Source organism: Garra rufa, chromosome 9 (genome assembly GCF_049309525.1).
Source record: "Garra rufa chromosome 9, GarRuf1.0, whole genome shotgun sequence".
Taxonomy (NCBI): domain Eukaryota; kingdom Metazoa; phylum Chordata; class Actinopteri; order Cypriniformes; family Cyprinidae; genus Garra; species Garra rufa.
Window position 1 is genome coordinate 35,235,055 of NC_133369.1, and position 23,447 is coordinate 35,258,501.

Below are 23,447 nucleotides of genomic sequence, written 5' to 3' on the forward strand. Positions count from 1 at the left end.
TTAATGCATTGTTTTTCCTTCTGAAGCATCAGTGAGTGTTTGAACCTTCTGTAACTGTTGCATGTGAGTTCCTCAGTTGTCCTCAGTGTGAAAAAAATGGATCTCAAAATCATAGTCATTGTTGGACAGGGTTCAAATACACAAAAATGCTGAAAAACCATAGAATTTGAGGCAGTTTAACTGTTCAGAACAAACAACTGTCACTGAAAAAAAACAGCAAGTGTAAGTAAACTTTTAAACATTGAATGGGGTCGTTTTTATAAATTAAACAATTATTTTCTCTTGTGGACTATATGTAAACATCTTTTATGTGAAATATCTTATTCAGGTCAGTACTGAATAAAAATAACATGCATTTTTGTATGATCCCTCATACGATTTTGGTGAAAACACACATATGTAAAGATATATATACAGCGTGGGGGACTATGATTGTCTAGACCTGAAATGATCCTCCATTTACATACATAGCATAACATTTGTCCTCTGATTTTGACCAGTTGAAGAGGCAGAACTCTATTATGCTTTTTCGCTCATGTGCCTTAATTTCTTTTTCCAGAAGGAACAAACGTGATGTATGAGACCACCTTCCTGCGTTATGTTAGGTAAAAACATTATCACAATATATAGCTGCAAAGAAAATTGTGTTGAATTATGTTGTATTCTTTAAGCATCTAATCAGTATCATTGTCATTCTTTAGGCTTGGTGGTACATGTGTTTCTGCTCATATTCAGAGGAGGAATCTCTCAGGAGCGGATGCCATTAATGCCCTGCGGCCTTTTTACTTTGCAGTACACCCTGATTTCTTTGGCCAGCATCCAAGAGAAAGAGTAATAATAATTTAATTATTATTATAATAGTTATACGCATCAGATGGAATTTTTAATATATATACGTAAACTACATAATGGCAATGTATGATAATATTTGATATATGTTTACATTTTTCACAGCTCTTAGGTGTGCATGTTTGATATTGTTTGGATTTGTTTTGTTTTCTCTGTTGTAGGAAGTAAATGAGAACTCCCTCAAAAGACTAAATGGGTATCTGGAAAATCTTCAAAAACCTGGGGCGAGATTCCCCAAACCTGCAAACCTCACTTTTTATGTCAGGGACACAAAAGAAAAAGCAGACTCCAATGGTAGTCTGCTAGCTTCAGGTAACACCGGTTCTGATTAACACTATAATTTTTTAATCCTAATAATAATAATAAATTAATGAATACAACTAGACCATCTGATTCATGCACTATAGCTTTTTTTATCATTTCCAATTTCAAGTTATTTTAAAAGTTTTGACAGTTTTTCTACTTTTAATTTGTGATCAAATGTAGTGGTCAAATGTATATGATGTTACAAAAGAGTTTTATTGTAAAGATCCAGTCTATAACTTTTCGGCACTCTAGTAGTTAATAACTACTATGTCCATGACGAATTACGCAGGTACTGAGCTACTCTGCAGCGGTTCCTACCAGAATCAGTCTGAAATATAAAAATGTATTATAGGTATACCATAGTGAATCAGGTTAAGCCAAAAACACAGTTTGGAAAATGGATTTATGATGTACTCATTTTTACAGGTGCATCTTAATAAATTAGAATGTCGTGGAAAAGTTTATTTCAGTAATTCAACTCAAATTGTGAAACTCGTGTATTAAATAACTTCAATGCACACAGACTGAAGTAGTTTAGGTCAACAAATTAGAATATGGTGACATGCCACCTGCAAAGGTTTCCTGAGCCTTCAAAATGGTATCTCGGTTTGGTTCACTAGGCTACACAATCATGGGGGAGACTGCTGATCTGAAAGTTGTCCAGAAGACAATCATTGACACCCTTTACAAGGAGGGTAAGCCACAAACATTCATTACCAAAGAACCTGGCTGTTCACAGAGTGCTGTATTCAAGCATGTTAACAAAAAGTTGAGAAAAAAATGAGGAAGAAAAAGATGCACAACCAACCAAGAGAACTGCAGCCTTGAGAGGCTTGTCATGCAAAATCGATTTGAGAATTTGGGTGAACTTCACAAAGAATAGACTGAGGCTGGGGTCAAGGCATCAAGAGCCACCACACACAGACGTGTCAAGGAATTTGGCTACAGTTGTCGTATTCCTCTTGTTAAGCCACTCCTGAACCACAGACAACATCAGAGGTGTCTTACCTGGGCTAAGGAGAAGAAGAAATGGACTGTTGCCCAGTGGTCCAAAGTCCTCTTTTCAGATGAGAGCAAGTTTTGTATTTCATTTGGAAACCAAGGTCCTAGAGTCTGGAGGAAGGGTGGAGAAGCTCATAGCCCAAGTTGCTTGAAGTCCAGTCTTAAGTTTCCACAGTCTGTGATGATTTGGGGTGCAATGTCATCTGCTGGTGTTGGTCTACTGTGTATTTTGAAAACTAAAGTCACTGCACCCGTTTACCAAGAAATTTTAGAGCACTTCATGCTTCCTTCTGCTGACCAGCGTTTTAAAGATGCTGATTTCATTTTTCAGCAGGATTTGGCACCTGCCCACAATGCCAAAAGCACTAAAAGTTGATTAAATGACCATGGTGTTGGTGTGTTTGACTGGCCAGCAAACACACCAAACCTGAACCCCATAGAGAATCTATGGGGTATTGTCAAGAGGAAAATGAGAAACAAGAGGCCAAAAAATGCAGATGAGATGAAGGCCACCATCAAAGAAAGGCTTCCATACGACCTCAGCAGTGCCACAGACTGATCACCTCCATGCCACGTCGAATTGAGGCATTAATTAAAGCAGAAGGAGCCCCTACCAAGTATTGAGTACATATACAGTAAATGAACATACTTTTTAGAAGGCCAATAATTCACTAAAATGTTTTTTTATTGGTCTTATGAAGTATTCTAATTTGTTGAGATAGTGAATTGGTGGGTTTTTGTTAATGTGAGCCAAAACCTCACAATTAAAAGAACCAAAGACTTAAACTAATTCAGTCTGTGTGGATTAAATTTATTTAATACACGAGTTTCACAATTTGAGTTGAATTACTGAAATAAATGAACTTTTCCACGACATTCTACAGTCGTGGCCAAAAGTTTTGAGAATTACATAAATATTGGAAATTGGAAAAGTTGCTGCTTAAGTTTTTATAATAGCAATTTGCATATACTCCAGAATGTTATGAAGAGTGATCAGATGAATTGCATAGTCCTTCTTTGCCATGAAAATTAACTTAATTCCGAAAAAAACTTTCCACTGCATTTCCACTGTCATTAAAGGACCTGCTGAGATCATTTCAGTAATCGTCTTGTTAACTCAGGTGAGAATGTTGACGAGCACAAGGCTGAAGATCATTATGTCAGGCTGATTGGGTTAGAATGGCAGACTTGACATGTTAAAAGGAGGGTGATGCTTGAAATCATTGTTCTTCCATTGTTAACCATGGTGACCTGCAAAGAAACGCGTGCAGCCATTATTGCGTTGCATAAAAATGGCTTCACAGGCAAGGATATTGTGGCTACTAAGATTGCACCTAAATCAACAATTTATAGGATCATCAAGAACTTCAAGGAAGGAGGTTCAATTCTTGTTAAGAAGGCTTCAGGGCGTCCAAGAAAGTCAAGCAAGCGCCAGGATCGTCTCCTAAAGAGGAATCAGCTGCGGGATCGGAGTGCCACCAGTGCAAAGCTTGCTCAGGAATGGCAGCAGGCAGGTGTGAGCACATCTGCACGCACAGTGAGGCCAAGACTTTTGGAAGATGGCTTGGTGTCAAGAAGGGCAGCAAAGAAGCCACTTCTCTCCAAAAAAACATCATGGACAGATTGATCTTCTGCAAAAAGTATGGCAATTGGACTGCTGAGGACTGGGGCAAAGTCATATTCTCAGATGAAGCCTCTTTCCGATTGTTTGGGGCATCTGGAAAAAGGCTTGTCCGGAGAAGAAAATGCGAGGGCTACCATCCGTCCTGTGTCATGCCAACAGTAAAGCATCCTGAGACCATTCATGTGTGGGGTTGCTTCTCATCCAAGGCAGTGGGCTCACTCACAATTTTGCCCAAAAACACAGCCGTGAATAAAGAATGGTACCAAAACACCCTCCAACAGCAACTTCTTCCAACAATCCAACAACCGTTTGGTGAAGAACAATGCATTTTCCAGCATGATGGAGCACCGTGCCATAAGGCAAAAGTGATAACTAAGTGGCTCGGGGACCAAAACTATGAAATTTTGGGTCCATGGCCTGGAAACTCCCCAGATCTTAATCCCATTGAGAACTTGTGGTCAATCCTCAAGTGGACAAACAAAAACCCACTAATTCTGACAAACTCCAAGAAGTGATTATGAAAGAATGGGTTGCTATCAGTCAGGATTTGGCCCAGAAGTTGATTGAGAGCATGACCAGTAGAATTGCAGAGGTCCTGAAAAAGAAGGGCCAACACTGCAAATACTGACTCTTTGCATAAATGTCATGTAATTGTCGATAAAAGCCTTTGAAACGTATGAAGTGCTTGTAATTATATTTCAGTACATCACAGAAACAACTGAAACAAAGATGTAAAAGCAGTTTAGCAGCAAACTTTGTGAAAACTAATATTTGTGTCTTTCTCAAAACTTTTGACCACGACTGTAATTTATTGAGATGCACCTGTATATTATATAAATGTTAAATTAAATTAATTATTACTTCTTTTTTTAATGATGCTAAATGTATTCATTGCAGTATTTAAAACTTTAAACAGTAAACTATTTTTCAATTCATGAATTTAATTAAATAACCCTTAATTTCCCAGGATTCCGTTCAGTGACTTTCACCTTGCAGTCTAAGGATGTTCTGAGCACGGTGTTGGATGTTCTGAGGTCCTGTAGCCTCTCGGTTGAACATATGCAGGATGTGCTCAAGGCTGAGACCAGGAAGAGTTCAACGCAACAGCCTGCAACAGCTTTTTATCGGCCCATCAAATGGGATAAGACTTATTACTCTTTCACAGGATTCAGGGACCCAGAGCAGGAGTTAGAACAAGCCAGAAGAGTGGAGCCAACACTCAGGTACTGAGAGAGAGAGAACTTTCTTGGCCACCAATTAATTTTTTTTTTTTTACTTATGTAACCCATTTGAACACCACAGGTTTACATATATGACCACTAAACTGCTAGATGAGGTCAGCAGCTGCACATAAGTTTGGTTAATATTCAACTTGAAATTTTGTAGGACTGTTGAGACACCATTGGGTGTATCACAGCGGCCAGAAAGAGGCCCAGCTGGCATCTTTAGTGTCACACCAGAAACCTTGTTTGTGGTTCTACAATAAGCCTTGTCCTTCTCCACAGAACACAATGTTCTCAAGCCATTCTTTGCATTTACTATGATTAATGACTCCACAATGGTTTCTGTGCCATTTAGTACAAGGAGTAATGTGTACATTGAACCACAGATGAGCCCAGGCTCAACAGAAACCTTTAAGTGGGCCTTATAGCCGGAGATTTAAGCTTTGGAAATACTGAGGCTGTGGAAATTCAATGAAAACCTTGGTATACACATTTAACCATTTTAAAGCTTACTGTATCATATTTGATTATTAGCAAACTGGAAAGTTGAATGGTCAACTTCGATTACATCAATTACATACCTTTGTTTTGATATATGGCTCATACTTTTTAAGGAAGTAAAATTATAATTTTTTAGTATTGTTCTAAAAACAACTCCTTTCAAGTCATGGAACATCTTTTGCTGCAAAATCTTTTTTTTTATTATAAAAAGAATCTGATTTTCATTTATGAAGTAAGATTTCAAGATGAACACTTACTTGACTGAAGCAACTTAAATTTAATTCTTTTTTTTTTTTTAGACAATTTGTGTCAAAATGTATGTATACTACACAGCCTTGATCATAAAACTACGCATTTTAATATCTACTTGCTAAAACATGTTACTGTTAGATAGAGTGACAACTGATATTTATATTCATTTCATGTACGTTGTCTGTTAGACTGTTTACAAAAAGAAACTTTGTGTTCTGTAACATCTTTAAGAAGGTTTTGGAGACTTAATACACATGAAATACAATACTATTTAAGCATTGTTTTGCTTTCTTTGTTTGTCTTTGTCTTCAGTTTATGGCTGAGAAATAATGAGCCAGAGGCCACAAAGAAACAGAATGCCAGTCTTTCACGTCGTGAAGAGCTGAAAAGACTGAAAAGAGAGCTGATTCAGAAACTTGGTTTGCTGGATATCAGGTCAGCTCTAATGCAGACTATATACTCTTATATCATCTTATTTTTTTGTATTAATTAACCTTCAAGTGATATTTTGATTATATCTTATGGTGTGGCATTTGTTTGTTTGTTTTTGTGAAATAATCTATTTTATATTTTTTCCATTATTTTATTAAATACATTCTCAAATTAAACTTGAAACTGTACTTGGAACATGAAGTGAAACTGAAAAAATAGTAGCACTACATCCACATAAGCTAAGTACCAAATGGGTGGAAAATTTTTAAAGGTTGTTTAGTAGAATTTCTTTGGCTTTTAGTTTATTACAGAAATAATTTAACACACACTGTTATGTAAAAAAAAAAAAAAGAAAGTCTGTGCTGAGAACAAGCAAAAATGGCCCATTAACCTCTCAGTGATATTTAAAATTAGGATAATGTAAAAACAATAAAAAAAGATTGTTTCTTTCTTTTTTTTAAATTAACATTTCAGCAAGGATATGTTTCAATTGATCAAAGTGACAGTTTATAATGTTACAAAAGATGTCTATTTCAAATAAATGCTGATCTCATGAACTTTCTTTAATCATGAACAAATCCTGAAAAAGAATTATGGTTTTCTCAAAAATATAAAGCAGTACAATTGCTTTGAACATTAAAGATAATAAAAGATGTTACTTAAGCACCATATCAGGATGTTAGTATAATTTAATGTGACACTGAAGAGTGAATCATGTGATACTGAAGACTGGAGTAATAATGCTAAGAAAAAAATCAGCTTTGCCATTACAGGAAGAAATTACACATTAAATTATACACTGACAAAAAAATATAAACGCAAAACTTTTTTCTGCCCCCATTTTTCATGAGCGAAACTCAAAGATCTAAGACTTTTTCTAGCTACACAAAAGGCATATTTCTGTCAAATATTGTTCACAAAATTGTCTAAATCTGTGTTAGAGAACACTTCTCTTTCCCCGAGATGATCCATCCACCTCACAGGTGTGGCATATCAAGATGCTGATTAGACAGCATGATTATTGCACAGGTGTGCCTTAGGCTGGCCACAATAAAAGGCCACTCTAAAATGTGCAGTTTTATCACACAGCACAATGCCACACATGTTGCAAGTTTTGAGGAAGCGTGCAATTGGCATGCTGACTGCAGGAATGTCCACCAGATCTGTTGCCCCTGAATTGAACATTCATTTCTCTACAATAAGCCGTCTCCAAAGGCCTTTCAGAGAATTTGGCAGTACATTCACATACCCGCAGACCCCATGTAACCACACCCGCCCAGGACCTCCACATCCAGCATCTTCACCTCCAAGATCGTCTGAGACCAGCCACCCGGACAGATACGGCAACAATCGGCTTGAATAGCCAAAGAATTTCTGCACAAACTGTCAGAAACCGTCTCAGGGAAGCTTATCTGCATGCTCGTTGTCCTCATCGGGGTCTCGACCTGACTGCAATTCATCGTCGTAACCGACGTGAGTAGGCAAATGCTCACATTCGATGGCATCTGGCACTTTGGAGAGGTGTGTCCTTCACGGATGAATCCCAGTTTTCACTGTACAGGGCAGACAGCGTGTATGGCGTCGTGTGGGTGAGCGGTTTGCTGATGTCAACGTTGTGGATCGAGTTGTTTGAGTACCCCATGGTGGCGGTGGGGTTATGGTATGGGTAGGTGTATGTTATGGACAATGAACACGGGTGCATTTTATTAATGGCATTTTGAATGCACAGAGATACTGTGATGAGATCCTGAGGCCCATTGTTGTGCCATTCATCTACGACCATCACCTCATGTTGCAGCATGATAATGCACAGTTCCATGTTGCAAGGATCTGTACAAAATTCCTGGAAGCTGAAAACATCCCAGTTCTTGCATGGCCAACAAAGTCAACGGACATGTCATCCATTGAGCATGTTTTAGGATGCTCTGGATCGACGTATACAACAGCATGTCCCAGTTCCTACCAATATCCACCAACTTCGCACAGCCATTGAAGAGGAGTGGACCAACATTCCTGAGGGCCCCAATCAACGACCTGATCAACTCTATGCGAAGGAGATGTGTAGCACTGCGTAAGGCGAATGGTGTTCATACCCGATACTGATTAGTTTTCGGACCCCCCCCCCCCCCCCCCAAACCCCCTGTGCAATAATCATGCTGTCTAATGAGCATCTTGATATGCCACACCTGTGAGGTGGATGGATTATCTCGGCAAAGGAGAAGTGCTCACTACAGATTTAGACAGATTTGTGAACAATATTTGACAGAAATAGGCCTTTTGTGTACTTAAAAAAAAAAAGTCTTAGATCCTGGTGAGCATAACAGACTAATAGACAAATGTTTACCAACCCCATACTTTTGAACTTTTGTCTCATGTGTAAATCTATTGGGCACAGTATCCAGTTCTTACATCCTGTTGTCAGTATGTTCACTTTAATCATGTGGTTCTCTGTCCTGTAGGTGGCAGCGCAAATGGGGAGTTGCACACAAATGCTGTCAGCTGCAGAGTCTGGTTCGTCTTTCCACACAAAGCCCTGAGGCTCTGCACATCCTGAGAGGTAACCATGGAAATGGGATTCATGAGATGAAATTAGATGGCCCAAATGTTCAGTGTGCACAAATATTTACTCGGTTTTCTTTCTTTTCCAAAACATAGGACATATAATAGTTTTCACTGACCAATCAGGGATGAATGCCTCGGGGCATGTTATGTTAGGAACAATGGATGTTCACCATCAATGGACAAAGGTACAGCTTATGGTATTCTTAACTTAAAAAATATTTATCATTGCAAATATTTATGCTGACTGAGATGCATATGTTTGTGTCCGTCCATGTCTATGCTCAGCTCTTTGAAAGATTGCAGAGTTACCGAAGCCTGTTTCAGCATTCGGACTGGCTAAAAGAGCGCATCAGTCACCTTTTGGGAGGGATTCAGGTTATCCACATCGAGCGGATGGGCCCAGTTCTGCCTCTGGAGGAACACTACAGTACCCTTAACACTTTCCATAAGAGACTGTTGCCTCAGCGCCTCTCCCTGCACCCCCGCAGCATGCAAGGCCTCACAATGACCTTGGAAAAGTAAATACTCATATATTTCAGTTCCAGCCATTTGTTTGTGCATTTTCTTTGTTTACGACCTTCAACTATGTGAGGCAAGGTCCTCAGAAATTGGGTCTCAACAATACCAGGCTTGAGAAGTGCTTATACAGAGGCTATTCTCTTTGCAAAAACACAATCTTAAAGGTACCATGAAATTAACACACACACACAAAAATTGTGTTTCAGATTGTTGGGATCAGGATTTTTTCCCTTCTCTGAACCAACTTTTCTTTTCACAACAAATAAAGAAGAGAGAAAATGATTTAATGTTTTTATAATATTCTCTACCATTTAAAACTTTGGAGTTGGTAAGTTTTTAAAAAAATGTTTTTGGAATAAGTATTTCATGCTCAGCAAAGCTGCATTTATTTAAGCAAAAATATAGTAAAACAGTACTATTGTAATTTTGAAATATTACAATCTTTGATGTTAAAGCTGAATTTTCCAGGAATCATTCTAATATGCTGATTTGGTGCACGAGAAGCATTTCTTATCATTATCAAAGTTGAAAACATCTGTGCTGCTTAATATCTTTGTGGAAACAAAGCTATATATTTTACAAATTGACATTATAAATGTCTCTACTGTCATTTTTGATTAACTTTTGAATTGTAGTGTATTATAAATTAAATATAAAATATTTAAACCAATAGCCAACAGTGCAATCAATTCGCTATGGATAAAATTCAACTACCATAATCCATAACTATAACATTATGTGACTAAAAAGCCTGTTCTCCATTGATGCCTCTTCAAAATATGATCTAAACGGCAGATATTTCATTATAGTAAATGTTTTATTAATGTACATTTTTAAATGTATTTATTTATTCTATTTTGGTGCCATCAGCCAATCAGAATCCAAAATAACTGTAGTGTGTGCTTACAACTAACAAACCATCCTGCCCATTGTTGTGGACACTAATATAGTAACATTGTAGTTATTGTTGATACCAGTCAAAAGTTTATCCATTTTTTTTTTTTTAAAGAAGTGGCTTCTACTCACCAAGCCTGCATTTATTTGATCCAAAGTACAGCAAAACAGTAATATTGTGAAATATTTTTACTATTTAAAATAACTGCTTTCTATTTGAATATATTTTAAATGTAATTTATTCCTGTGATTACAAAGCTGAATTTTTAGCATCATTACTCCAGTCACACGATCCTTCAGAAATCATTATAATATTCTGATTTGCTGCTCAAAAACATTTATTATGTTTAAAACGGCAGAGTATAATTTTTATCAGGTTTCTTTGATGAATAGAAAGTTCAGAAGAACAGCATTTATTTAAAATAGAAATCTTTTGTAACATTATAAATGTCTTTATCATCGCTTTTGATCAATTTCAAGCATCCTTGCTAAATATAAAAGTATTAATTTCTATCATTTCTTTTAAATGGTATATTGTTACAAAAGCTTTTCATTTTAAATAAATGCTGATCTTTGGATCTCTATTCATTAAAGAATCCTGAGAAAAATGTACTTAACTGTTTTAAATATTGATGAAAAAATAATAATAAATGTCTTTTGAGCAGCAGATCAGCATATTAGAATGATTTCTGATTTCTGACACTAAAGACTTGAGTAATGATACTGAAAATGTAGCTTTTATCACAGAAATAAATTGCATTTTAAAATGTATTCAAATAGAAAGCAGTTATTTGAAATAGTAAAAATACTGCTGTATTTTAAAACAAATAAATGCAGGCTAGGTGAGCAGAAGAGAATTAAAAAAAAAAAATGTGTATCTTAAACAGGCCCTTAGAGTGTTTGGTGCAACAAATGAAATTACAATAAATTATGCACTGTAGCTTTAAATTTTCTTTTTGTGTAGAATAGTATTCCACTGAAAGGACAAGATAAAGATAAAAAATGAAATGAAGCCAGACCATACTGGACTGTTAACAACAGATTGTAGCTGAATGGTATAGTGTTATTCCTGTGGTTCCCCTGTGTTCTATTCATTTCTGTCGTATTTCTGACTGATATATCCTCACTGTTCACTTGGAAGTCTTTGTGCTGCTTAATGTCCCGTCAATCATTGTTTTTTCTATTCTGTTCTGTTGCCATAGTGACCGCTCCACCCCCTGCCTGCATGAGATGGGCCACTTCATCATCCCCACTATGTGTGACACTCTCCAGCTGCAGAACTTCCTCCGGAGTCAGGCCCGGGAGGCCCGGAGACGCATGCAACGCAAAGACAAGTGAGTGCTTGACCTATCATTGCACATTAACATGTCATCAGAATAGACCATTTATCTTTTGTCTGGTCTTACTGGGCATGAATCATCAGTATATTATTATAAAGACCAGTTATGTTTGTTTTCATATTCTGAAAAAAAAATACAATATAGAAGTTAAAAGTGTTGCAACAGATGATTTATAATTCTTAGCTTAGTATAATGGTTATTTTTAGCTTTAGATTTACACTACTGTTCATTTAAAAGTGTGGGATCAGTAGGGTTTTTTTTGGGGGGGGGGGATGGGGGGGAGAGAAAATACTTTTATTCAGTGACAGTAAAGACATTTATAATTTTACAACAATGAACTTTCTGGTAATCAAATTAAGCACTGCAACATTGATATTAATCAAATGTTTCTTGAGCACCAAATCAACATTAGAATGGTTTCTGACAGATCAGGTGACTAAAGACTTTGGTAAGAGTAATGGCTGCTGAAACTTCAGATTTGTCATGACCGATAGAAAACTCATATTTAATAATATAGGAAAATAAACGCATTATTGCTGACATTGAAATAGTCATCATTCAAAATGATGGATGTCATTTAAAAATGTGAAAATTAGGAGAAAAAAACTTGATGCAACCTCTTATTTACACAAGGTAAAAATAAATTTGCTTGTTTATACACTACCAGTCAAAAGTTTTTGAACAGTAAGATTTTTCATGTTTTTAAAGAAGTCTCTTCTGCTCACCAAGCCTGCATTTATTTGATCCAAAGTGCAGCAAAAACAGTAACATTTTGGAATATTTTTACTGTTTAAAAATATTTTAAAATAATTTATGTGAAACATTTTTGTTATTGTGATCAATATTTTAAACAGTTCAGTTTAAACAGTTAAACAGAACATTTTCTTCAGGATTCTTTGATGAATAGAAAGATCCAAAGATCAGCATTTATCTGAAATAAAAAGCTTTTGTAACATTGTGCAAAATGCCATTCAAAAGCTTGGAGTCAGTGTAATTATTATTTTATTATAGTTATTTATAGAGATGAATACTTTTTTATTTAGCAAAGATGCTTTAAATTGATCAAAAGTGATGATAAAGACATTTATAATGTTACAGAAGATTTCTGTTGTAGATAAATGCTGTTCTTCTGAACTTTACATTAATCAAAGAAACCTGAAAAAATTCTACTCGGCTGTTTTCAGCATCATAATAATAAATGTTTTTTTAAACATTAAATCAGAATATTTGAATGATTTCTGAATGATCATGTGACTGGAGTAATGATGCAAAAAATTCAGCTTTAAAATCACAGAAATAAATGACATTTTAATATATTCAAATAGGAAACAAGTATTTTAAATAGTAAAAATATTTCATTTTACTTTTTTCGTTGTACTTTGAATAAAATAAATACAGGCTTGGTGAGCAGAAGAGACTTCTTTAAAAAACATTAAATATCTTACTGTTGAAAAACTCTTGACTGGTAGTGTATTTTTATGTATATAACTATATATAATGCATATTTAAAAATTTGATCACATACCTGCCGTAATAAATGACCCATTTCAAATGTTTACTTTCTTTTCTTGTCTTCTTTTATAAAATATGATAACAGTTATGAAATATTGTTTTTGTAAATATTTTTAATAAATATGCATGCAAATTACAACGAAGTGCAACAGTTCAGCTCAAAAAGGATTTAAACAGTGAATTTTGAATCAATTTCTTCTTGTAAACTCAGAGATGTGAATTCAGACAGCAGTTATATTACCACACAGATTTTTACACAGGTGGTTGGAGAAAAACACCAACATTCTTGATTCAGACGACAATAAAATCACTGACTAACCACTGTAAATGTTGAAAATAGCTTACGTTCCCATGAGAAACAATTACAGTCTGAATCAGGTTTTTCACTGTATTTTTGATAAAGACAAATGTTGGTTAGTTTAAGGAACTTCACATAAGAGAAAATCCTTTTTAAAATCCATAACAATAAGACTGATGATCTCAGTGCTATTCTAAAAATTATATACACTATCTTTCATATTTTAAACAATATATAACAGTAGCTTAAAATTGTTAAAACAGTCATTTTAGCTAATGAGCAAAGCTGTTAAAAACAAATCATGTGCAGAATGTGTCTTAAAATGTTTTATCTAGTGTCCCTGCCTCCTATTTTCTCATTTAAACCATAATCAGAATCATAAGACAATGGGGTATGACGAGACACTTATCCCACGAGACCGGGTTCACGAGAACAAGACTTTTTACAAAAATCCTCAATTATGAAATGTATAGGGATAGTATTTTATTCAACTGAAAAACAAAATGCAAAAAAAATGTAGGTGCATTTTGATATGAACTTGTACTTTATGAAATTAAACTTCTATTTTAATGAATTATATGCAGTAATAAACATGCAAACTAAAGTTGCATGATTCTGGATAAATTGAAAAACACCTTTTTTATATAAATTGGAGATCATATTTCTGAAGAAAAAAAAGATTAGAAATATAAACATAATTTACTAGTGGTTCTGACAAAACGTTCATTGCTTAAGTCTTTTAAAAATATATATTCTAACAAAATTTAAAATCAAGGAGTCATTTCAGGATTTCTCTCCATATAATGGACTTCTATGGTGTCCCCAAGTTTGGACTTCCAAAATGCAGTTTAAATGCAGCTTCAAAGTGCTCTAAATGATCCCAGCCAAGGAATAAGGGTCTTATCTAGCAAAACAATTGGTTATTTTCTAAAAACATTTACAATGTACAGTGCCTTGCAAACGTATTCATACCCCTTCATTTTTTCACATTTTATAATGTTGCTGCCTTATGTTAAACTACTTTAAATTACTTTTTCCCACATCAATCTACACTCCCTCCTCCATAATGGCAAAGCAAAAAATAGGTTTTTAACATTTGGGCAAATTTATTAAAAATAAAAAACTGAAAAGATCCCATTGCATAAGTATTCATACCCTTTTCTGGGGCACTTAAAATTTAGCTCAGGAGCATTCATATTGCTTCTAGATGTTACTACATTTCGAGTGGAATTAAACTGTGGCAAATTCATTTGAATGAGTATGATTTAGAAAGGCACACACCTCTCAGAAAAGGTCTAACAGCTGAAAATGCATATAAGTCCTGAGGTTATTAAAAAAAAACACTAAAGAGGTCAGTGACAGACTTGTGTTAAGGCAATGATCTAGGGAAGAGTTCAGAAAAAAATCTGCTGCATTGAAGGTTCACAGAAGCATGTTGCCTCCATTATCCATAATGGAAGACGATTGGAACAACTAGGACTCTAGAAAATGTCTGCCAGCCCCCATCCAAGCTGACAGAGCTTGAGAGGTGAAAAGGTGAGGCAAAGAATGGCAGATAATTGCCAAATGCAGATGTGCAAAGCTTGACACATCATACCCAAAAAGACTTGAGGCTGTAAAGGTGCTTCAACTATGTACTGAGTTAAGGGTATGAATACTTATGCAATGTACTTATTTCAGTGTTTTATTTTTAATAAATTTGTAAAATTTGCAAATCTGGTTTTTGCTTTGTCATTATTATGGTGTATGGAGTGTAAATTGATGTGGGGAAAAACTAACTTAAAGCAGTTTAACATGATGCTGCAACAAAACAAAATGTGAAAAAAGGCACTGTATATACTTTTTAGTCTCTACACAGAGTACACATAGAGCTAGACAAGATGAGCATTTGAGGTTAAAAAGTATATGAATTGTAATTTTTTTTTTTTTTTTTTTTTTGAAAATTGATCATTTTGCTAGATAAGACCCTTTTTTTTCCACGGCTGTGATCGTTTAGAGCCATTTGAGGCTGCATTTTGGAAGTTCAAACTCAGGGGCACCATTGAAGTCCATTATATAGAGAGAAATCCTGAAATGTTTTCCTCAAAAACATAATTTCCTTACAACTGAAGAAAGAAAGACATGAACATCTTGGATAACAAGGGGGTAAGTACATTATCTGTAATAAAGACTGAAGAGGATAAGCATTACAATACATATAAGTGTTAAACATACTTTCGTTTTGATTGCTACTGTAGACAATACGTGTATATAACCAAACTAAAAACTTTTGTCCCAGTGCTTTGTTATTTAAATGTCTGTAAGACAGAAATGAAGATCATTATGTGGTTAAAAAGACTGTGTTTCTCTTTCTGGATCAGCAGCAGCATGAAGATTTGAATGTCTTTAATAGCCGTCAGGAATAAGGTTACGTGGGTTTGGATCGAGATCGCAATCTTTTAACTGTTAACCATGCAGCTCTTATTAAACACTTCAAAATGTTTTGCGAGGATATTGTCACGTTCTCTCGAGACCAGTCACACCCTTATTAGACAAAATACCTTTTTTTTTTTTTTGTAATATAGCACCTGTTTAAAATCATCTTTCATTACAATGGAACATATTCCCTTCTATACAGGTTGGAGGCAGAGGAAGAAGACATCATTTCAAGTTGTCTGCAGGATTTGTCCCTGCGCAGTCTGTCCAAAGAGCCCAGTGTGTCAAGCAGTCAGATGATCCCCTGCTGCAGGCGTCTGATAGAGGAGAGATCCCCTCATATGCAGGGCCTTCATCTCTACATCTCTCATTTTTATTCAGTCATGCAGGATGGGGATCTATGTATTCCCTGGGACTGGAAAGGCTAAAACAAAAATTTGGACTTTATTGCTATGCCTCTCAGGCACGTGTAGTCAATTTTTTGAAGATTTTGAGATTTTGGCCTAGTGTATAGGCATTTTCAATGCACTTTGGATCTAAAATACTAGCACATAGTGTAGTGCTTTTGAGGCAGTGGGTCCCAGTCATGTGATGTTATATAACTTAGCACAAAGTTTGTTGTTTATTTGCACTGCCAAGCATATACATTACTCTTGGGCATAACACTTCAGGGTCATGCGTTTTTTTTTTAAGCATCATGTCTCAATCTATTATAGAAATAGCTGTTGGAATTACTGCTAAGGCTCTTTTTTTGCCTTAAAATGATCAGTTGCTTGTTACACCATATCAAAATATTTATAATACTCGTGTTTTATCAATAATCATGTTTTGGTAGTTTAATATTCAATATTGGGTTGGCTCTGGTTTTCAGTGCGGTGCCTGAATGACTGCTCAAGTCGTCTTTATCATTTTAAAAGCTGAATGTTCCTGACTGACAGGAGATAAACACATTTACTAACTGTAATACTAACTGCCAAAATCTAAAATGCACAGTTAAAATTCAGCTGTGTTTGGACAAAAGATTTTGTCTAAATGCTGAGTATATACAAGTATTAAAATATGGAAAAGTATTCTCTGAAAATCAAAAAACGATGTAGTGTATGTACATTATCAATCCTAAATGCTGTAAAATTGTCTGTCTTGAGATGTAGTGTACAGTGTATCCAATTTGTTTGCTGCTATTGTGTTTCAAAGGTTTATACTGTGATATGTATGTACGATAAATATTGAACTCTGTAACCACAGAATGTTACCTGTCACTATTGTATTCATTGTTAAAATGTACCTAATTGGTTTACAATGTTTACAGGATTTTGTCATTATGATATCTTGACAGACATGTCCATGAATTTTAATAATACTAATATTATATTGTCACATCATAGTCATTCGTTATCCGTTAGTCCACCGTCATAGCATAACACATATTACCCTGCTGTTAGCAACAAATATTTTCTTATTCTTAAGTGGTAACACTTTACAATAAGGTTCATTAGTTAAACATTAGTTAATGTATTAACTAACATGAACTAACCATTAGCAATACATTTGTTACTGTATTTACTAATCTTTATTAACATTAGTTAACGGAAATACAGTTGTTCATTGTTTGTTCATGTTAGTTCACACTGCCTTAACTAATGTTAACAAAAATTTTAATAATGTATTAGTAAATGTTGAAATTAACATTAACAAAGATTAATTAATGCTGTATAAGTGCAGTTCATTATTAGTTCATGGTAACTAATGTGGTTAACTAATGTTAACTAATGAACCTTATTGTAAAGTGTTACCTCTTAAGTATATATATATCAGAATCTGATATAAATATATATATATATTAGAATCTCTATATATATTAGAATCAGCTAAATGTTAATTATTTTACCAAAATAAGAGGTATCATGCAAAATGCATGTTATTTTTTAAACTTTAAAAAATGTTTACATATAGTCCACAAGAGAAAATAAAAACTGAATTTATAAAAATGACCCCATTCAAAAGTTTTCATACACTTGATTCTTAATACTGTGCTGTTACCTGAATGATCCACAGCTGTTTTTTTTTTAGTGATAGTTGTTTATGAGTCCCTTGATTGTCCTGAACAAACCTGCCTGCTGTACTTAAAAAAAAAAAATCCTTCAGTTCCCAAAAAGTATTTGGTTTTTCATAAATGTTTTTGATCTATCTTTTCACACTGAGGACGACTGGGGGACTCATATGCAACTATTACAGAAGGTTCAAACACTCACTGATGCTACAGAAGAAAACACAATGCATTAAAAGCCAGGGTTGTAAACTTTTGAGCAGAATCTAATTTTGCCTAAATATATATTTTTTTATTTAGTACTGCCCTTCAAAATGCTACAGAAGGTACTTACATGTTTCCCAAAAGACAGAATGAGTTTAATTTACCCTGATCTTCCAATTCTAATGCAGCTTTTAATGCATTGTGTTTCCTTTTGAAGCATCAGTGAGTGTTTGAACTTTCTGTAATAGTTGCATATGAGTCCCTCGGTTGTCCCCAGTGTGAAAAGATGATGGTTCTTAAAATCAAACAGTCATTGTTGGAAATTAAGGGTTTAAATATACAAAAATGCTGAAAGCCAAAAAATCTGTGGGACCTGAAGGATTTTTCTGAAGAACAGTGGGCAGTTTAACTTTACAAACAAGGGATTTATGAACAACTACTACTAAACAAAAAAGCTACTCAAAGATACTCAAAAATATTTTAAAAAATCCAAATTATTTCAAACTTTGACTGGTAGCGCAGATGTCATACCATGTATCTCAAAACTGAACTCACAGGCACCTCTACATTTTTGAGCATTATCTCAGACATGAATGACTGAATGTGAATCATCACTTTTAAACATTACCTGTGAGTCTGCTCATGCTCTGCCCCCCTCTTCTGTCTGCTTTTAGACAGATTTACTCACAGAGGATTGAGACAGAGGCTATCAGCAAGCAGGTCACAGACCAGTCAGACGTATTTGCTTCCCTGTGGGCAGGGAGGATTTTCTGTTTTCTTCTCATTTTAGTCATTATACTGTACATCAAAACTCTGCCTGAAGTCTACAATAAATTACCATTATGACTACCTGAAAATACTAATCAACCATTTTTGTTGGGGCTGTGAACAAATAACTGGTTACATAGTGTAAGTAAATAAATACATAAAATAAATGGTGCTTCTATGTCTAAATACATTTTATTTACTCTTATCTCACTAGTCACTAGTAGGTTTTGTGACAAATAGTCTTGTTCAGATAATACTTAACTGAATGAGCAGTTTTGGGAGAAAAAAACAACAACAAAATGGCTTTATTACACTATGCAGTGTCGGTTAAGATTATGTTTGACATCTTCATATACAACCACATGCCATTTTCTAAGGGTAATAAAAGGGTCGGCTAGAGGAACTATTACAGGCATTCTTCATTTCCTTCATTAGTGAACTTTAAAAAAAAACCCTCATCAGAATATGAGAAGAACCATAGAAGGAGAAAACACAAATATCTGCTCTAAAGAATCAAACCAACAAAAACCCAGACGATGCTATTGCTTTAAATCTAGCTCATCTTGTCAACTTTCACAATTATAGCAGCTTTGTATATACCAGCTATCAATGCCGGGGTTACATAATCAGATTACTTAAAGGAGTAGTTCATTTTCAGAACAAACATTTACAGATAATGTACTCACCCCCTTGTCATCCAAGATGTTCATGTCTTTCTTTCTTCAGTCGTAAGAAACTTATGTTTTTTGAGGACAACTAGTAAAATAATGCATTAATTTTTAATTTGTAATTTACTTTTTCAAAAAAGTAATGCCAGTTACTTTGCTTTCCCATTTATTGACTGACAACCCTCTTGCTCAGAAAAGAAAAAGTAACGTAAAAGTAATACAACACATTACTTTCCATAAAAAGTAACAAAGTAACTGAATTAGTTACTTTTTAGGGGGTTATGTAATATAGTAATGCATTACTTTAAAAAATAACTTTCCCCAACACTGCTAACATTACTATAAAAAATATATTTTAATATATTTAAGAACATCTACTTCTTACTTCTTCACTGCATCTTTATGTTAGTTTACAACCTGTAAATATGTGAAAGACATTCAGTATTTTCTCTATTCATCTGTTCCAATCTTGTGACTTTTCTCTAATCATTCACCACATTTATGACCATCAGGACAAAGTAATGGTGGTAAAAACTCCAAGTAAAAATGCTGATTGTCCCAAGACCCAGCCAGAATACATTTTAACAGATCTCAAATTAGGATTGAACCTACTGAATGTAAAGTAGATGGACTTAAATATATATATACATTTACATTTAGCAGAAACTTTTATTCAAAGCGATTTACAATTGAGGACAGTGGAAGCAATCAAAATCAACAACAGATATGCAAGTGCTATGACAAGTCTTAGCCTAATGCAGTACATGTAGCATTTTTTTTTAGTTTTTTTTGTTAATTATATAATAAATAAAAAGAAAACAAATAAATAAAATGCAAAAGGAATAGAGAAGCTGGTGTTAGCTTTTTTAAGAAACAAGCAGTTAAGAAAATAGTGTGCAAGTGTTAGAATATAGAATAGAACATATATGTTCAAAATATAAATTTCTAACAATGTAAGTCTTTGCTATATCTTTTTTTTTTATCAAATTAACACATCCTTTGTGATAAAAAGTATAAAAAATTTCACAAAAAGAAAGAATAAAAATGTACTGTGCCCAAACTTTTAGATGTTAATTTATATTCTTATAAAAGATTTATATTTTAAAGAAACACTGTTCTTTTCAACGTTTTATTTGCTAAAGAATCCTGGGAGGTTCCAACAAAATATTAAGCAGCACAACTATTATCAACATTAACAATAAATCAGCATATTAGTTATTAGTTATGTAATCATTAATATAATGATTTCTGATGAATCATGTGACACTGAAGCCTGGAGTAATGATGCTGACAATTCAGCGTTGTCTCACAGGAATAAATTACATTTTAAAATATATTCACATAGTTAACTGTTATTTTATATTGAAATAATATTTCACAATATTACAGTTTTTTTTTCTGTATTTTTGATCAAATAAATACAACTTTGATGAGCATAAGAAATTAAATTTATTTAACTCACAATCCATCTCTGTATATATGGGAGTCTGCACAGATTCTTGTTGGATTGTGAATTACATACATGTACACTACTGGTCAAAAAGTTTGGAATAATTTTTGAGAACCAAAACATCATTTCAGAATGATTTCTGAATGAAATTGAAGACTGGAATAATTGAAATATATATATATATATATATATATATATATATATATATATATATATATATATATATATATATATATATCAAAATCACTGTTTCTACTGTATTTTTGTCAAATAAATGCAGCCTTGGTGAGCATAAGAGACTTTTTTTGAAGAAATCTTAATTATTCGAAACATTTGACCCTAACCCTGACCCTAAAAGAATGTTAGAAAGATAGGGTCTGTTTTGTAAAGTTCTTGTGGTTTTGTATTCAGTGCCATGCTTTGTTTCACAATATGGTTGATGACAGGTAAAGTCACATGAATGAAATGTATGCAATACTATTTTTTTTCTGCAAACATTTCATGGATTTTCAGCAGTGTGTATTTCATAGCAATTAAAGTGAAAGCTATCTTAAGGACATTAGACAAGAGACTAATTATCAATTAGTCAGGACAACAGTGATACAACAGGGTACGACAGGGCAAGACTCTTTGTTCGGTAAGTGGATATAAATGTAATCCTGTGATTAAGACAGGCCTGCAGGAAACCCCTGCTGATAACCAATCTATCAATTGTATTTTTGAGTTTAAGCATGCAAAGCTGATCAAAAATGGACAATCACATACAGAGAGTTTCATTAGGACACATCCTAGCTAACAAAAATATATTATCCATATATTCCAAGATCCAATAATACAGTCGCAATGGAACATTCACTTTTGTCCACAGAGATAGTTTATTAGGAGTTTAATAAAATCATTCATTACATGTTGATTATGACTGACAGTTAAAAGGACTAGCTACTTCCTGGACCTGAGAAAGAATCAGCGCTTCATTACGTACGCAGATCCACACTCGCACGTACACATAACCCTTGTCCAGATTGCCTGTGGTCATTTCCACCATGTGACATGACCCTTCCTTGCTTTGCTTGGTTTTGCTGAGCCTCTGCCCTCACCCAACCCCCCATTCCGGCTTTTTCCTCATGTAGATCAATGGAATGTCCTTGGGATGGCCAGAGCTCTGCAGCTGAGTGTGGGCAGCCTCCACTACCCCTAATCCCAGCCATAATAATGGGGTCAAAGGGTCCCTCCCAAGGCCCTGTCTTTCAGCTTGGTATCCCACTGCTTTATTGGGCAGCCTGCATCTGGAGCCTAAGCCCCACCGAGAAGCTTCCTCCCTTGTCACAAGAGCCACCCCAGCACCCCATCCTAAGTGCCCATAAATGTGCACAAAAGCCAGTCCTACATGTGGTAGCTATCTATTACAGGAGGGGCCCTCAGGAGGTGTAGCATCGATTACAAAATGTTGAGATTGATTTCATAGGTTCAGGTGTGGGGGAAAATTAGCATGTACTGTTGAAAGATGATGGCTGAGAGAATTAATGAGATATAATGGTAAAACTAATGGTATACAAAGGGACCTTCATGTCCTAGAACATGTTTACCATCCTTTTGTGTTCTACGCACACCCACGGGCCCATCAATAATGCTCAATCATCCATTCATTGACACCAAACCAGATTTGTGTTCCTTCTAAAGAACATTGTGCTCATTTCATGCAGTCTATAGTATATTTTTTTTGTCAGAGAGCAACACTTTATAGAACACTATTAGAATGATTTTTGAAGGATCGTGTGAGACTGAATACTGAGTAATGATGCTGAAAATTTCAGCTTTGATCAGAAAAATAATTCTTTTTTATTATTAAAATAGAAGAACATTATTTTACATTGAAATAATATTTCACAATATTACATCTGTATTTTTGATCAAATAAACGCAGCCTTGATGAGCATTAGAAATTACTTAAAATATATATATATATATATATATATATATATATATATATATATATATATATATATATATATATTCTTTTTTAAATTTTACATTTTTATGATTTATTAATTATTAGCTTTTCAAAAAACTCACAAAGCCTCTGCAGTTCATTTACAAAGCCCAGTTTGTGAAACCTTGACATAATAGTTAATGCACTTAATGTTGTTAATTACAACAACTGGAATATATTTTTTCATACTTGTATTTTTATATCAATGTGGTACAATATTATCCTATTTAAATTAGTGATAAATGACTTAATCCAAAACTAATGCAAAAGTAATCAAAAAAAGTAATCTGATTTCATTACCTAAAATGTGTAAATGTAATGGATTACGTTACTAAAATTTTTGTCATATCCTCCTGAACACCAGGAAAAAAATGTTTTGAGATTTTAGTTTTTTTTTCATGTCATTACACTGTTTAGAGTATAAGAACAAAATTGAAAAATAAATTTTTTGAAAAATTATATTTTATTTATATGTTATGCTACGTCCTCTGTTTTGTTTTAAATAAAAAGACATAAATAGACATAAAAAGGCAAAAACAGTCCAATTTTTGTTTTAATCACAAACCAATTTTAATTTTTCATACCAAACTT

General features: G+C 34.3%; 1 protein-coding gene across 1 annotated transcript in view; it reads left to right on the forward strand.

The window, feature by feature from the left end:
* tcaim (T cell activation inhibitor, mitochondrial) overlaps nucleotides 1-18,880 on the forward strand; it is a 19,925-nt gene extending 1,045 nt beyond the window's left edge. Inside the window, exons 2-11 of the mRNA XM_073847156.1 lie at nucleotides 560-605; nucleotides 702-831; nucleotides 1,011-1,161; nucleotides 4,749-5,004; nucleotides 6,070-6,192; nucleotides 8,649-8,746; nucleotides 8,845-8,936; nucleotides 9,037-9,269; nucleotides 11,367-11,498; nucleotides 15,932-18,880. Of these exons, the coding sequence (XP_073703257.1) occupies nucleotides 574-605; nucleotides 702-831; nucleotides 1,011-1,161; nucleotides 4,749-5,004; nucleotides 6,070-6,192; nucleotides 8,649-8,746; nucleotides 8,845-8,936; nucleotides 9,037-9,269; nucleotides 11,367-11,498; nucleotides 15,932-16,157 (1,473 nt within the window). The 5' untranslated portion in view covers nucleotides 560-573 and the 3' untranslated portion in view covers nucleotides 16,158-18,880. The remainder of the gene's footprint in view (nucleotides 1-559; nucleotides 606-701; nucleotides 832-1,010; nucleotides 1,162-4,748; nucleotides 5,005-6,069; nucleotides 6,193-8,648; nucleotides 8,747-8,844; nucleotides 8,937-9,036; nucleotides 9,270-11,366; nucleotides 11,499-15,931) is intronic.
* Nucleotides 18,881-23,447: the final 4,567 nt, after the last annotated feature.